Consider the following 17,142-nt stretch of genomic DNA (forward strand, 5'->3'; position numbering starts at 1 on the left):
CCTTAAGCCCCAGTGGATGCGTGTTACAGGGTACTCTTTTAGTTTGCCATCTATGGGCAGCTTGTGTTAGCTTAATTAGACCCTCTACCTTGTTGCAAGGACAGAGGGCTTTCTGTACCCCGGGGTTTCTTGCCTTGGTGTACTGGAAGAATTGGATCATACCTAGGCTTGGAGAATGAGTGCAAAGATTTTTTTTTTTTTTGAGATGGAGTCTTGCCCTGTTGCCAAGGCTGGGGGCAATGGTGAAACCTCAGCTCACTGCAATCTCCCCCTCCCAGGTTCAAGCGATTATTCTGCCTCAGCCTCCCAAGTAGCTGGGATGCACCACCATGTGCCACCAGGCCTGGCTAATTTTTATATTTTTAGTAGAGACGGGGTTTCACCATGTTGGCCAGGCTGGTCTCAAACTCCTGACCTCAGGTGATCACCCGCCTCGGCCTCCCAAAGTGCTGGGGTTATAGGCATGAACCACCACACCCAACCTCTTCTTATATGTTTAATAGCTATTTGTATTTCTCCTTCTGCTTATATATTTGCCTATTTTCTACTGGGTTTTTGTCTTTTTCCTATCTTTTTTTGAGACAGAATCTTGTTCTGTCACCTAGGCTGGAGTACAGTGGCATGATCATAGCTCATTGCAGTCTCAAACTTCTGGGCTCTAGCAATTCTCCTGCCTCAGCCTCCAAAGTAGCTGGGACTACAGGTGCATACCACCACACCAAGCTACTTTTTCAATTTTTTATAGAAATGAAGTCTCACAGTGTTGCCTAGGCTAGGGCTGGTCTTGAAATTCCTGGGCTCAAGCAATCCTCATTCCTCAGCCTCCCATAGTGCTGGGATTATAAGCATAAGCCACTATGCCCAACCTCTTCTTTTAGAAGTTCTTTAAGTATTCTAAGTGTCAGTCATTTATTATTTATCACATTGCAAATATCTTCTTCCAGTGTGATTTTTTTTATTTTGCTTTTGGTATCTTTGGGCATGCAAAAGTTTTATATTTTAAAATAATCATATTTGTCCATTGTTTTCCTTTATGGCTGATTTTTTTGAGTTTCACATTTAGATATCTTTAATCCACATGGAATTTATTTTTTGTTTGTGGTTATGTGGTAGGAGTCAAAAATTGTTTTTCTGTATTCTGTATGGATCAACAATTGGGTCATCATTTATTTACTGGTTCTTTCTTTTTCCTTACTGATTATAATGTCTCCTCTATCATATAAAAGGTTTCTTTTACCTCTTTTTTTTTTTTTCTGGGAGACAGAGTCTAGCTCTGTTGCCTGGGCTGTACTGCAGTGGCACAATCATGGCTGACTGCAGCCTTAAACTCCTTGGCTCAGACAGCCTCCCACCTCAGCTTCCCAAAGTGCTGGGATTACAGGTGTGGGTCACCACACCCAGCCAGTATCTGGGACTACAGACATGCACCACTATGCCCAGCTAATTTAAAATTTTTTTTGTAGAGACAAGGACTCACTATGTTGCCCAGGCTGGTCTAAACTCCTGGCCCCAAATGATTCTTCTACCTCAGCCTCCCAAAGTGCTATTATTACAGGATAGATATCTTTAGATATATGGCTTTATTTCTGGGTTCCCAATTCCATTCCATCTGTCTATTTGTCTCTGTCAAGGTAAAAATGATACTGTTTAATTACTATAGCTTTATAACAAGTTTTCATGTCTAATAGGATGAGTACCACTATGTTATTTTTCAATATTGTCTTGATGAATCTTGGATATTTGCTCTTTCATATGAATTTCTGAGCTCCTCAAGATCTATGAAAAACCTTACAGGGATTTTTATTTTAATTGCATTAAATTTATAGATTTAATTAGGAAAAAATGGCATTATTATCATAATGAGTCTTCCCATTTATGAGTATGGCATATCTCACTTGATTTAGGTCTTCATCTCAGTCCATTTGTGCTTTTATAACAAAATATTTGAGACTGGGTAATTTATTAAAAAAACAGAAATGTATTTCCTCACAATTCTGGAGTCTGGGAAGTTTAAGATGAAGGTACTGGAAAGTTCAATGTCTGGCGGGGCTGATCCTCTGCTTCCAAGATGGCACCTTGAATGCTGTGTCTTCACACGGAGGAAAAGGAGAAGAGATGGAAAGGTGAAAAGGTGCCTAAGCTAGTTTCTTCCAGCCCTTTAATAAGGCACTAATCCATTCATGAGGGCCAAGGCCTCACGATTTAATCACCTCCCAAAAAGACCCCACCTCTTAATACCACCATAATCGGGGTTAAATTTCAACATGAATTTTGTAGGGGACACACATTCAAACCACAGTATCTTTTGAGAAGGGTTCATAATTTTTGTCATAAGGGTCTTGCACATTTTCTGTAAATTTTATTTGTAGATACCCTCTGTATCCTCATAAAGTTTTCTTGTGAAAAAGTAATGAGATATACCATGTAAAAAGAGCCTGGCACATAGTAGATACTATATAAATATAAATTCCATTCCCTTACTTGCTCATATTTTGTCTTACGTTTTTAAAATCAAATAGGAAGTCTAAAGTTTGAATAATAACTTCCATAATGAAAATTTAAAGTATGCATGAGAGGAAAGAAAAAGGGTGTTACCTGGTGTCTTCTAAATATAAAGTGCATCACAATGAGAGTTGGGACGCTGGTTAAAGAGATGATATAAAGTGTGTACCCATGAACAGTGGAACTTCAATCCTTACACCTAGAAATCACACTTTGAGTTTCACCACCCTTGCAATTGTTCATACTCATTTACTCATTCTCCATTAATTGGAGTCCTCCTATGGGCAAAGAACATGTACATGTAGCATATATTATTTTATATCTTCAAGAGCAATTTGATCACTGATTCCACACAGGAAATTTATATTCCACACAGAAATATATAGTGGCTAGTAAATGGTGTATTTACTAGCCACTATATACACTTAATAAATAACACCTACTATAGAAATTCAAAGAGGTGAGGCAAAGTGTTTTTTTTTTTTTTTTTAATTAACACCTACTAGATGCATGGTGTCAACTCCCACCCCCAGGAATGTAACTTTCATTCTCAGGTTGGAATTTTTGTCAGTTTTATCCACTGCTATATCCCCAGCATATGGAATAAGTACTTGACATAAATGTTTGTTGAATGAGTCAATGAATCTTTTACCTCTGTAGAATTTCTATGGTAGGTAGACTTTCTTCCCATTTGAGTCTTCCTATTTCCCTAAACTTGTTGAAATCTGTTCATTTTCTGAGGTTCACACGAGGCTTAAAGAGAAGGATGCCAGCTGAGTTTAGTCACCTTAAGACAAATGATAACACACAGAAAATGACACTCAGGACATTTCAGTCTAGGTCATGTCAAATGGACCTGAACTAAAGCATAATAATATGGCCAGGCGCCATGCTAAGCACATTACATTCATAATCTCATGGACTCCCTCCAATAACCAAAAAAGAAAGGTATTATTACCCCTGTTTTATACATGAGGAAATTAGGATTTAGAGAAGACAGTTTATCCAAGAATCAGTCACCCAAATAGTAGAGCCAGGATTCAAAATCAAGTCGTCCAACTCCTAAAAAAATGCTCTGAACCACTTTGTCACATTACCTTATCTGAGAGCCAAAGCCCCTGAATAGGAAAGAGACCAATACAGAGGGGTCTTGAGGTGCAGAACCAACAAAATCACCTAATCCTGGAGTCATCTTGATCCATATGTCAGAGATAGCCAAGGCCCAAAGCTCAGATTATCATTCATAGACATCCAACACCACTGGTATCCGGCTCTCACCAGGAAAGGGACAGACTTTCCCTACTGACCAGCTATTACCTTCTTTTTTTTTTTTTTTTTTTTGAGGCAGAGTCTCACTCTGTTGCCCAGGCTGGAGTGCAGTAGCATGATCTCTGCTACTGCAACCTTCACCTCCCCACTTCAAGCGATTCTCCTGCCTCAGCCTCCCAAGTAGCTGGGATTACAGGTGTGTACCACCATGCCTGACTAATTTTTGTTTTGTTTGTTTGTTTGTTTGTTTTTTAGTAGAGATGAGGGTTCACCATGTTGGCCAGGCTGGTCTCGAACTCCTGACCTCAAGTGATCTGCCCGCCTTGGCCTCCCGAAGTGCTAGGATTACAGGCATGAGCCACCGTGCCCGGCCCAGCTATTACTTATTTTCACCATCACCCCTGTGAATAGCTTCTATTCATGATATCATAGTAGGTCATTGGAGATCAATAATATTTGAAATCATGCTAGCCAGAAATATTTTAATTTTTAAAAAGTTTTTATTATAGAAAATTTCAAACATATTGAAAAGGTGAAGGAAATACCTATCCCTCACTTTATGAATTTAATCCATTCCTTATAATGTTTTCTCTAAGAGAATAAGGAAAACAAGTTTAGATAAGTGTATTAGTTTGCTAGGGCTGCCATAACAAAGTACTACAGACTGGGTGGCTTAAACAACAGAAATTTATTTTCTCATAGTTTTGGAGGCTGAAAGTCCAAAATCAATGTGTTGGCAGGGTTGATTTTTTCTGAGGCCTTTCTCCTTAGCTTCTAAGTGGCTGTCTTTTCCCTAGATCTTCACACTGCCTTCCCTCTGTACATAGATTGTTCAGATTTCCTTTTCTTATAAGGACAACACTCATATTGGATTTGGGTCCACCCTGATGACCTTATTTAACTTAATTACCTTCTTAAAGACTATCTCCAAATATAGTCACATTCTAAGCTTTGGGGTTAGATCTTTATCATATGAATTTTGGGAGGGACACAATTCAACCTCTAACTCTAAGTAATTAACGACAATTGGAAATAATAATAAACACCACTCATACATAAACTGTAACATAATGGAAGTTCATTGTACTTACTCAAAGAGGAAGAAAAGACTTGATGGGGTCATAAGGGGTGGAGAGAGGAGATAAGAAGTCTTTTTTATTGGAAGGGCAGTTTCTGCACCATTTTTCTCCACCATTTTTTCAAACTTCGGGGTCATCTTACACTCAAACTGCACTTAAAAATTAAGTTATGGCATAGAAAACCACTTGAAAGCAAAGAAAAAGCAAAAAGCTAAAGCTAGAAAAGAGCACATGTAAGAAACAGACCTAAGAGTGGTGAGTGGTCCTGCATCTTCACATCTTTCTTGACATTTGCATGTAAACCAAAATGGTTTGGGTTCATCCTAAAATGGTAGGCAATGCAAATTTGTTGAGTAAATTGGTGAATGTGTCTTTACCTAAAACCATAATGTTGAAATAGCACTTATTGTGGTGTATTTACTTACAGTATGATGGGCTGAAAAGTCATTACCAAAAGAAAGTGGGTCATTGCCCAAAAAGAGGTATAACTTTTCAAGAGCTGCTGTGGTAAAAAGTGATCAGTTGAGCAGTCATTATTTAAATCTGTACACTGAGCCCTCATGCTTTAATTCATCCAGCTACAATCATTAACTCATGGCCAATCTTGTGCCATCTACTCCCTCACCCAGATTTCCCTCCCTCAAATTATTTTGAAGCAAGTCTAGATCACATTTTATCTATAAATCAGGATATTTTTAGAAAAGAAAATTGCTAAGCTTTTAATAGATTACATGCAAACCACAGTGGGCTAAAAGTTCTACAAGTGTTCTCCAATATCATGTTAATCTCTTGGTAAAGAATCTTTTTAATGTTTACGATTTAGATATGGTTTCAAAACTCAAGTCTGTCATTTATTTGCTATATGATTTTGGCAAATAATTGTAACTTCTCTGAGCCTCAGTTTCCTCATTCAAAAAATGAGGGCTGATAAAGGTATTTCATAAAGTTGTATTGAGCAAACGAAATTATATATAATGCACTTACCACTGGCCTGACATCATGTATACATAATAAAGGCAGCTATTTTTTTCTTTCAATATCTGGTACAGAGTAGATGCTGAATAAAGTGTTGTTTACCATACAGTTATTCCATCCTTGTGAGAAGCTTCTGTGACATCTGATGAATTTTGCTGGTACAGTTACTGATACTTGACTCTGCTAAGATTGCATGACTGTAAATCTAGAATCTTCTCCCAGGGTGAATTCTCCCTGGGTACAGCTCAACCGAGGAGTCAATTCCCTTTCCTTTATGCCCTCAAGGTAGTTAAAAGTAGGTAGAGCACAAAACCTAGACCTCAAGTTGAAACTTGAAAGAAAGAAAAACAGGTAAAGTAGAAAGAATTCACCAAACTATAGCCTAGCAAATAGAAGGTCTGAAAATAGCTCCTTATATTAAGCATGAGCAAGATTTTCAAAAGCAGTATGGCAGCTACGCAAATATGCTGCAGCAAAGAAAGGAGAAAAAAGAGTTCGAAGATACTATGATAATAGAATGAGATGAAACGAAAGATAGAAGTTAAGGAAACAAATCAAAGGCCAAAGTAATACTACTGAAGAACTATTGAATAAACAGAATCTACTGGGAAAATAATATACATTTGCTTACAATTGAATTGTTATTATTATTATTATTTTGAGACAGAGTTTGCTCTGTTGCCCTGGCTGGAGTGCAGTGCTACAATCTTGGCTCACTGTAAACTCCACCTCCTGGATTCAAGCAATTCTTGTGCCTTAGCCTTCCAAGAAGCTGGGATTACAGGCATGCACCACCACACTCAGCTAATTTTTGTATTTTTAGTAGAAATGGGGTTTCACCATGTCTGCCAGGCCCGTCTCGAACTGCTGGCCTCAACTGATCCACCCATCTTGGCCTCCCAAACTGCTGGGATTACAGGCGTGAGCCACAGTGCCCAGCCTAAAATGAAATTATTAATGCAAACAATGGGCTTCAGTTTTGCTTTTTAACAAATGCCAGGAAAAATGCAGAGACATTAAAGTCAATACAGAGAAAACAGAAATGGAAGACAGACAAAAACAAGCCAACAAAAGATAACTGACGTATAAGTTGCAAAGGAAAAAATGATATAGCACAAGCAACATTGAGATATATTCTGCTTGTAACCGAACCTTAAATATAAACAGTTCTTCACTAATACAAGCAAGAAAAACAAGCCATTTACAAGGATGTTTTGTTTGTTTGTTTGTTTTACAGATGAGGTCTTGCTATGTTATTCAGGCTGGACTCAACTCCCAGGCTCAAGTTATCCTCCTGGCTCATCCTCCCAAGTAGCTGTGACTACAACCATGCACCACCACACCCCGCTTAGGATTTTTTTCTTGGTAGAGACAGTCTTGCTATGTTGCCCAGGCTGGTCCTGAACCCCTGGCCTCAAGCAATCCTCCCACCTAGCCTCCCAAAGTGCTGGGATTGCAGGCATGAACCACCATGCCCAGCCTCAGTTGATTTTTTTTTTTTTCTTTTTGTAAGCCACATTGGCTTCAAACCCTCCCTGGTCTCATTCCGTGCCAGAAGGAGTGGAACATGCTTATAAAGACAAGTTGTCATTCATGAATAAGAGAAACAAGCAAACATCTCAAATATGAAAATAGACAAGCTCAAGTCAAATAGCACACATAAACCCTTTGTGGAAAAAAAAAATCCAATGATGACTCAAACTAACAAGAAGGCAGATAAAAAAGCCACGGTAAGAGACCAAGTTCAGCACCTTATGCCAAAAGACAATGGAGAAATAGCTACCAAATTCTGACAGAAAGAGTGACTCAAGAATTTTGTATCCAGGCAGGCTACAAAGTAGTAAAGTAACAGAAAGACATTCTCAGGACTCTAAGTATTCAAGGACTACAACTTCTACAAGTTCTTCTTATGTGTATATGCTGGAGGTAGGGGAGTGGAGGATAGAAGGGGTAGTACTTGATGAGGAAATTCATACAAACCAGAGAGAAATTAAAGAACTCTAGAATGGAGCAGACATGAAAGGAGGCTGGTATAGAGCACTGAATCCACTTAAATTTAAAACAAAGGCTAACCAACTACAGAATCTATGGTTGCAAGACAGAATGTAAATATTAAAAACCTAGCCACATAAAATGAAATGAACCATCTAAAATCAGCAGCAGATAGGGGAGATTGAGAATATTTAGTGTACTAACATCCTCAGCTCTCCTAGGAATGCATCAAAGATGCTCTCTAGAAGTGTAACATGAATGTGGGAAAAAAATACATGATTCAAAACTCATATTGCTTATTATAATTTTTCTTAACTTTAGAATGTCTTTAAAGAACTAATGTTCCTTGTGATAAATATTTATTTCAGATGCAGTAATTCCTTCAGTTTCACTTTTGATACAGTATAACTTTGGTTTCTTTTTCTTTTGTCAAATTGAAATGAGATTAAATGTAATATTGTTATTAAAATAGCATATCTGGAATGACCCCATTTCTGTCCAGTAGTCCTTTCTCTGTATGTGCATAAGATGCCTGAGCAACGTTCTCTATGAACAAGGATTAATGGGTAGGATTGGGAGTAATTTTGATAACTTTTTACTTCTTTTCCCCTACCTTTGCTATCTTCTCCTTCTTTTACTTCCAGTGAACCTGCGTTATCTTTATAAAGCAGCAATTGGTATTTTGAAAAATAAAAATGAGCACGGAAGAAAGATGGTCAATGCACAGATTTTTTGTCACAACTTACCTGGTTATAAACACAGAGACATGACCCTAACAATTCTTACTCACATAAGGATCTGGAAATAGAAAACACCAGTTGTAGAGAAAATGCCAAGCAAGCTAATGGTAATGAAAATGATAATGGACAAGGAAATGAGACGACAACCTGAAGAAGTGGTGCAAACTTTGGCTTGGGAGTCAAAAGACCTGAGCTCTTGTTCTGGTTTAGACACTTATTCTTGGTATCACTTTGGATAGATCATTGAATCTTTCTGATCACCAGGCCCAATATTGCAATATTTTCTCATCTTTCATGAAGGTCTGGAAAAAATATATATATGTGTATATACATATGTGTGTGTGTGTGTATATATATTCTAGTCTCATTTTTCATGAAAATCTGGAAATATATATGGTATTTAAATTCTGGCAACTAACCCAAAATATTTTAAACATTTAGCCTAAACAGAGCACATCTGGAGCCATATATAGCCTGTGGGCTTACCAGTTGGTGATCTACACGGAAGCTACAACTAATGCAAGCTCTTCAGTAGTCTACTAGAGCCAGCTCATACAGGCTTACAAGAGCCAGTTGTACACATTCTTCCCAGCTCCATGTCTAATGACACCAATTGATAGCCTGAAATCAGCCACAGTGGTAGTATTTATACCATGGAAATTAGTAAATACTACAAGCCAGTCCCTCACCCCCATCCCTCCATCCCTCCCCAGGCCCTTTTCCCATACAGCTGATTATAAAACATTTACCATAATGCCACTGTAGCTATCTGTCCCAACTGATCCTAAAGTCATGGTACTGTATATCTGAACTAAAAGAGACCTAAGATATTCTGCCAGAAAAGGAAACTCAATCAAACTAGTTGGGGCCAAAAGAGGGGATATAATTGAGAAAGGGGTTGAACTTCCAAACCTTAAGAAAGCCAGGGATATGGTCTCCTGATTAATATAGGAGGAAACATAAGACCCAAATGTCACCCAGAAATCCCTCTCTCTCCATCACTAGTGTTGGCCTCTCTCTAGGTGTTAAAGCTTCATTCTCTCCTTTGGCTCCTCCCCTGTGGCAAGGATCAAGGCTAGGGGACAGCAAAGAGAAGCCCTTGCTCCCTTGAGAACATGAGTCTGCTCCTGGCACATATGGCCCCTTCTTCCTCTACGCTGAGGAAGCCCTGCTTTAGGGTGTACAGCAGCTTGGTATGGGTCACAGGCTGGGTTTCAGCCCTCATTGACCCCCATGTTGCCTATGTGCCAGGCAGAAGTTGCACCGCCATACGCAATGCTCCTATATGAGCACATTCTCCAAAGTGGTGCCTTTTCAATAAGCTTTAGCTGAGATGTTGATGTAATGGTGTTGAGTGTGATGAAAAGGCAACAGGAAGCTGGGTGATGGCTCACGCCTGTAATCCCAGCAGTTTGGGAGGCCAAGGCGGCGAATCTCCTGAGTTCAAGAGTTTGAGACCGGCCTGGGTAACATGGCAAAACCCTGTCTCTACTAAAAATACAAAAAAATTAGCCAGTGTGGTGGCTCACATCTGTGGTCCCAGCTACTTGGGAGGCTGAGGTGGGAGGATCTCTTGAGCCTGGGACATGGAGGTTGCGTGAGCCAGGATTACACCACTGCACTCCAGCCGGGGTGACAGAGTGAGACCCTGTCTCAAAAAAGAAAAGAAAAGAAAAAGAACAGAGGAAGGAAGGAAGAAGGAGAGGGAAGGGGAAAGGAGGGGGGGGGGAGGGGAGGGAAGGGAGAAAGGAGGGGAGGGAGGGAGGAGGAGGAAGGAGGGGAGAAGGAGGAAGGAGGGGAGGAGGGGGGGAGGGAGGAGAGGGGAGGAAGGGAGGAGGAGGAGGAGAGGAGGGAAGGAGAGGAAGGAGAGGAAGGAGGAAGGAGAGAAGGGGAGAGGAGAGGAGGAGAGAGGAGAGGAGAGGAGAGAGACACCAAAGGAAAATAGAGCTCAAACATCTGTGATTTAAATTGGAAATTTGAGAGAAGGAGCTTCCACTCCCCACCTGTCGCCCAGGCTGGAGAGCAGTGGTGCGATCTTGGCTCACTGCAACCTCCACCTCCCAGGCTAGTTTTTGTATATTTAGTAGAGATGAGGGTTCACAATGTTGGCCAGGCTGGTCTTGAACTCCTGACCTCAGGTGATCCACCCGCCTCAGCCTCCCAAAGTGCTGGGATTACAGGCATGAGCCACTGCGCCTGACCCCATCTCCCTTTTTTAAAAATAAACTTTTTGCTTTAGGATAATTTTAGATTTAAGAAAAATTGCAAAGATAGTTTAGAGGGTTCCCACCCCTAGAAACAGAATGGCTGATGAAATATTTTTGTAACCTTGAAACTTAAAAAAGTATAAACAAATGATTTTACTTTGTATTTAGTTCATTAGTAGAAAAGAAGGTGAAAGTTAGCTTTAAAGTTTACAGTCTTGTGCTAAGTTTGTTCAAATCTGTTTTGAAATATTCACCAAATTGGTAATTCCCCACACTTACCTTCCTATAGTATCTTGTATTGAAAATAAAACCAAAGGAAGAAAAAGGCTGTTAATAATCATGACAACGGCCCGGCACGGTGGCTCGTGCCTGTAATACCAGCACTCTGGGAGGCCGAGGTGGGTGGATTGCTTGAGCTCAGGAGTTTGAGACCAGCCTGGGCAACATGGCAAGACCCCGTCACTACCAAAAGTACAAAATAATAGCCAGGCCTGGTGGTGTGCGCCTGTGGTCCCAGCTACTTGGGAAGCAGAGGCGGGAGGATTGGCTGAGTCCAGGGGGCAGAGGGTGCAGTGAGCTGAGATCACACCACTGTACTCCAGCCTGGGTGACAGAGCGAGACCCTGTCTCAAAAAAAAAACCAAAAAATTATTTCAGAAAACAACAAAAATAAATAAATAAGTAAATAATAAAACTAATGGGAACTCATTAAAGGATTTTAAACAAGGGAGTGATTTAATCTTGCACATATATTTAAAGGAATATTCTGGTTGGAATGTAAAGAACTGATTGGAGAGAGAAGTCAAGGATGGGATGTGGTGAGAACAGTTAGAAGACAGCAGTTCAAGTGAGATGGGCTGGGCTTGGACCAGGTGGTTGGACGCTGAAATGCAGACATTTTATCATTTGGGATTTGGAGTAGCCGTAACTGCAAACTCCAAATTACAGCGGCTCGGACAAATAGATATTTATTCCTCTGTCATATAATTGAAGCCGGTATGTGAGGCCACAAAATCAGCCTAGAATTTGATTGGTAGTTCCACCATTCTTAGGGACCAGATTCCTCCCATCTTATTTCTCAACATGTGACTTCCACCTCCCAGTCCAAGGTAGTTGCTCTAATTCCAGCCACTTTGTTTACATTCCAGCCAACATGAATGAGGAAGGGAGGAGAAAAGGTATGTTTCTCTCTTTTTAAAAAAAAATCTTTTTTTTTTTACTTCTTGCAATGGTAGCATGACTGATGTCCCTCCCTTTAAGAGCATTTCTATAAATTATATGTGACACTTTTAGCTACAGATTATCACACAAAACTTAGTCACATGGTGCCATCCAAATGCAAGGAAAGATGGAAAATAAAATGGTTACTTTAGGTTACCGCAGGTCTGGCTGAAAATCAGGAGTTCTACAACTAAGAATGAAAGGAACAACGAACATTGAGGAACGGCCAACATCTTCCGCAATAGAAGTAGACAAAGTTGAGATATGTTTCGGAGGTAAAATTAGCTGGATTTGATAGTTGATTTAATGGCTGGGTGGGGGGTGAAGAAAAGAGAAGGAACAAACCTGATTCCTGCTTTTCTGACATAATCAACTGAATAAGTGATAGTGCCTTAGGGAAATGGGTAAATAAAAGGAGAGGCAGATTTGAGGCACAGAACAAAAATTAACTGCTGAGAATGTGTCCACTCAGCCCTCAAACTTATGAGGGAAGCAATTTATCAGCTTTTTTGGGTACCCTTCCAGAGATATTCTATGCCCACACAGGCATGTGTTTGTATACATTTGTGTATGATCTATGTGTATATAGACACATTTTTTGTTTTTACAAAAACTGATAGTGTTTAATTACACCATTATACACCTTGAATTTTTCACTTTGTATGCCAACAATATAGATCAATAATTATTTTTTGGCATTTGTTTTTAAAATCATGTAGGAAATAAAAAGTGGAGTTACAAACTAAAAATACATTAATACTGACTTTTATATTTACTTGCATACTTACCTTTACCAGAGATCATTATTTCTATTTCTTAATGATTCTTGGTTCACAGGTTTTTTTTTTCTTTCAGCGCTTTAAATACATCTTCCCACGGCCTTCTGGCATCCATGGTTTCTGATGAGAAATTGGCTATTAATCTTATTGAGAATCACTTGAATGTTTCTTCCCACTTGCTGCTTTCAGGATTTTCTCTCTCTCTCTCTCTCTCCTTCCCTCCCTCTCTCTCATCTCTCAGCAGTTTGATTGTAATATGTCTTGGTGTGGATTTCTTTGAGTTTACCACACTTGGAGTTTGTTGAATTTCTTGAATGTGTAGGTTCATGCTTTTTATCAAATGTGGAAAGTTTTTGGTTATTATTTCTTTAAGTAACCTTTGTATCCCTTTTTCTTTCTCTTCTCTTTGTGAGACTCCCAAAATGCAGATGTCGATCAGCTGGATGCTATCCCACAAGTCCCTTAGGCTCTGTTCACTTTTCTTTTTTTTTTTTTAATTCTACTTATCTGAATGAATCATTTCAGTTGTCTTACCTTCAAGTTCACTGATTCTTTCTTATGCCTGCTCAAATTTGCTATTGAGTTCCCTCTAGTGAATTTTTCACTTCAGTTGTTGTACTTTTCAGTTCTGGAATTTCTATTTGGTTCCTTTTTATAACTTCTCTTTATTGATATTCTTTTTGTATTCATATATCATTTTCCTGGTTTCTCTAGTTTTTTGTACATGATTTCTTTTAGCTCTATGAGCATGTTTAAGACCATCAGTTTAAAGGCTTTGGCTACTAATTTTAATGTCTGGTCTTTTTCATGGATGGTTTCTGTCCATTTATTTTTTTCCTTTGAATAGGCCATACTTTCTCATCTTTTTGTATGCTTTGTGATTTTTTTGTTGAAAATTGGACATTTGAATATTATAATGTGGTAACTCTAGAAATCAGATTCTCTTCCATCCCCAGGGTTTGCTCCTCTTGATTATTGAAGGCTACAGTTATCCACTTGTTTAGCAACTTTTCCAAACAAGTTTGTAAAAACTGTATTCTTATGTGTGGTCACCAAAGTCTCTACTCCTTTAGCTGTGTTTAGCTAGTGTTTTCAAAGAGATTCCCTTAACGCCAGGAGATTAAAAAACAACAACAACAACAACAACAAAGAAACACTTTTCCCATTCTTTGCAGGTTGGCCATATTGGGGCTCTCCTTTAACGCTTAGCCAGCCTTCTTACAGCTCTGCCTTAGCCTTTGTTTGTTGCCCGCGCTAAGTCTAGAAGGTGAAAGCATAGGTGTTTCTCAGGGCTTTTCTGAGCACGTGTCCTATCTTGGGCATGTGTGTGGCTTTCTAAATTCCCCAGTTTACACTGGCTTTTTTGAGTGCCTTAATTTTCTTAAGAAAGTCTCTCCCCAACTTTTCCTCCCAGGCTTTGGGCAATATATTGTATATCTCAGCCATAATCTTTTGTCCCAGGTGGCTGCAGGTTTTTCATTTACCTTATAATGTGAGAGCAGTGCCTACTACTTTTCTGCCCTAAGTTTTAAGTTCTGTGAAACAGAGACAAGCACCTCGCATCAGACCTTCATTCACATAGCCTCCAGACAGTGTAGAATAGATAGACACAAGAATTTGTGAAGAAGGTTTTTTCCTGCTCTCTCCAGAACCAGGGCCAGGGTCCCACACTGGGAACTTGGGCTGCTATCTTCCAAACAGCCATCTCTCCAGGGAATGGGTGGGGTAAGTGCAAGTAAAAATGCCACAGATATTTCCTTTTTTTTTTTTTTTTTTTTTAGACAGGGCCTCTCTCTGTCATCCAAGCTGGAGTGCAGTGACAACCTCATAGCTCACTGTAACCTCAAACTCCTGGGCCAAATTGAGCTAGAACTACAGAAGCACCACCACACCCAGCTAGTTTTTTTTACTTTTTGTAGAGATGGGGTCACACTATGTTGCCCAGGCTGGTCTTAAACTCCTGGCCCCAGTCAGTCCTCCCACCTCAAGCTCTGAGATTACAGGCATGAGCCACTGCACCCAGTCTTCTTACCATTTTTAAGTTGCCTTTCTCTTCATTCAGCATTCACTTGATTGCTTTGGATTTTTTTTCACTGTTTTCCAGAGTTCTGACAACATTGGTTTTGTCAGTGTCTGGTGTTTAAAAAATGTTTCCTGGAGAGAGAGATGTTTGGAACTGCTTATACCACCATATTGATGATGTCACCTTTTTGTAAGCTTTTGAATTCGGATTTTTAAAATAATTTCAGGCTTTTATAAGGTTGGAAAAAACAGTACAAATCACTCCTGTATATGTTTCTGTAGTGTCCTAAATTTCCACATCTTTTTAAAAAATAATCTCAACTTTTATTTTATTTTATGTTATTAATTAATGTATTTATCTATTTTTGAGACAGAGTCTCTCTCTGTCGTGCAGGCTGGAGTGCAGTGTCATGATCTAGGCTCACTGCAACCTCCGCCTCCCAGGTTCCAGTGACTCTCCCACCTCAAACCTCACGAATAGCTGTGACTACAGGCATGCGACACCACACCCAGCTAATTATTGTATTTTTAGTAGAGGTGGGGTTTCACCATGTTGGCCAGGCTGGTCTTGAACTCCTGACCTCGGGTGATCCACCTGCCTCGGCCTCCCAAAGTGTTGGGATTACAGGTGTGAGCCACGCACCTGGCCCAAGAAGTCTTTTTTTTTTTTTTTTTTTTTTTTAAGACGGAGTCTTGGTCTGTCGCCCAGGCTGGAGTGCAGTGGCGCAGTCTTGGCTCACTGCAAGCTCCGCCTCGCGGGTTCACGCCATTCTCCTGCCTCAGCCTCTCCGAGTAGCTGGGACTACAGGCGCCCGCCACCACGCCCGGCTAACTTTTTGTATTTTTAGTAGAGACGGGGTTTCACCGTGGTCTTGATCTCCTGACCTCGTGATCCACCCGTCTCGGCCTCCCAAAGTGCTGGGATTACAAGCGTGAGCCACCGCGCCCGGCCCCAAGAAGTCTTAAGATTTGCATTTGGGAAGCTGAAGGCCCAGTAGATCCAATGCTGTCAGTTACAGTCTGAGAACAAGTCTGAAGGCAGGAGAAGACCTATGTTCCAACTTCAAGACAGTCAGTCAGAGAGAGGAAACTCTCCCTTACTCTCTCTTTTGTTCTATTTAGGCCTTCAACATATCAGATTAAGGTTACATATATTAGGGAGAACAACCTGCTTCACTCAGTCTACCAATTCAAATGTTAATCTCCTCCAGAAATTCCATCACAGATACACCCAGAAAAAGGTTTAATCAAATATCTAAGCACCCCTCGGACCAGTCAAGTTGACACATAAAATTAATCATCACATTTGGATTATCGGTTTTTCTACTAATGTTCTTTTTCTGTTCCAGGGAAGACTCCAGGATACCATATGACATTAGAGATAGCTCTTCTTTTATGTGATTACTCCCCCACTAACCCATGTCACAGGGAGTCCCGTACTTTTCCTTTCTACACTAGAGCCTCACTAAACTGGTGATGTGGTTACCAGTGGCTACCAAGTTTCACTACTCACATGTTCCCACCATAAGAGAAGAACTGCTCATATTCTCTGTGGTTCAAACTCAAAAATCCTAGAGAAGAGTTTTGATGGACTCGTCTTGTAACAAATGACTTCCACTAGATCAATCAGACATGGCTACCGGGGTCCCACGCTTGTGAAGCAAGCGGTTCCTGCAGAAAGGGGAATCACTGTAAACTGGGCAGTGACTCCAGTTGAAGTCCACACTACTAGTGACCAGCTAGCCCATTTACCTCATTTCACAGATGAGAAAACTGAAGTCTAAAGAGGTAAGTTACTTCCAAAGACCCAGAACTAGTCTTTAATAAAATGAAGGCTAAATCCAGGCCTAATTCCTAGTCCTAGCAGTTTCCTTTATGTCCCCAGCACTATATGATTTGGGTATTAATCCCAAGAATCAAAGAATCTGAAATTAGAAATAACCTCAAGGCTTATCTAGCGCCTACTGATGCATGAATTTCCCGGTGTATCCAAGCTGATCCCAGAGAAATGGGAGCCTTTCCTGTTTATTTTTCTCCAATATTGGAATTTCAAAGTAACTCACACTCAGCAGGTTAAGATGCAAACTATTTCACTTAGCACAGAATTAGGGGGGAGGAAGAGGATGTCCATCAGTAGGTTTGTTTTTTGTTTGTTTGTTTGTTTGTTTGAGACAGGGTCTCACTCTGTTGCCCAAACTGGAGTGCAGTGGAGTGATCTCCACTCACCGCAACCTTTGCCTCCCAGGCTGAAGCTATTCTCCTGACTCAGCCTCCTGAGTAGCTGGGATTACAGGCGCATGCCACTACCACCCTGCTAATTTTTGTATTTTTAGTAGAGACGTGGTTTCGCCATGTT

The 17,142-nt window shown here is 40.1% G+C and overlaps 1 protein-coding gene across 5 annotated transcripts in view; it reads right to left on the bottom strand.

Annotated features, from left to right (window-relative positions):
• Positions 1 to 14,830, bottom strand: part of EXOC6 (exocyst complex component 6) — a 297,299-nt gene extending 282,469 nt beyond the window's left edge. For 4 of the 5 annotated variants that reach the window (XR_009212754.1, XR_009212755.1, XM_058436207.1 and 1 more), the window contains exons 1-2: positions 14,797 to 14,830; positions 12,774 to 12,884 (exon numbers count right to left, since the gene is read on the bottom strand). Coding sequence is in view for 3 of the 5 variants with exons in the window: in XM_058436207.1 (XP_058292190.1) it covers positions 12,774 to 12,789 (16 nt within the window). In the remaining 2 variants the exon portion in view is untranslated. The remainder of the gene's footprint in view (positions 1 to 12,773; positions 12,885 to 14,796) is intronic. The other variant, XM_058436204.1, reaches the window with a different exon arrangement.
• Between the last annotated feature and the right edge of the window lie 2,312 nt (positions 14,831 to 17,142).

The sequence above is a fragment of the Hylobates moloch genome, unplaced genomic scaffold, assembly GCF_009828535.3.
Source record: "Hylobates moloch isolate HMO894 unplaced genomic scaffold, HMol_V3 SCAFFOLD_3, whole genome shotgun sequence".
Classification (NCBI taxonomy): Eukaryota; Metazoa; Chordata; class Mammalia; order Primates; family Hylobatidae; genus Hylobates; species Hylobates moloch.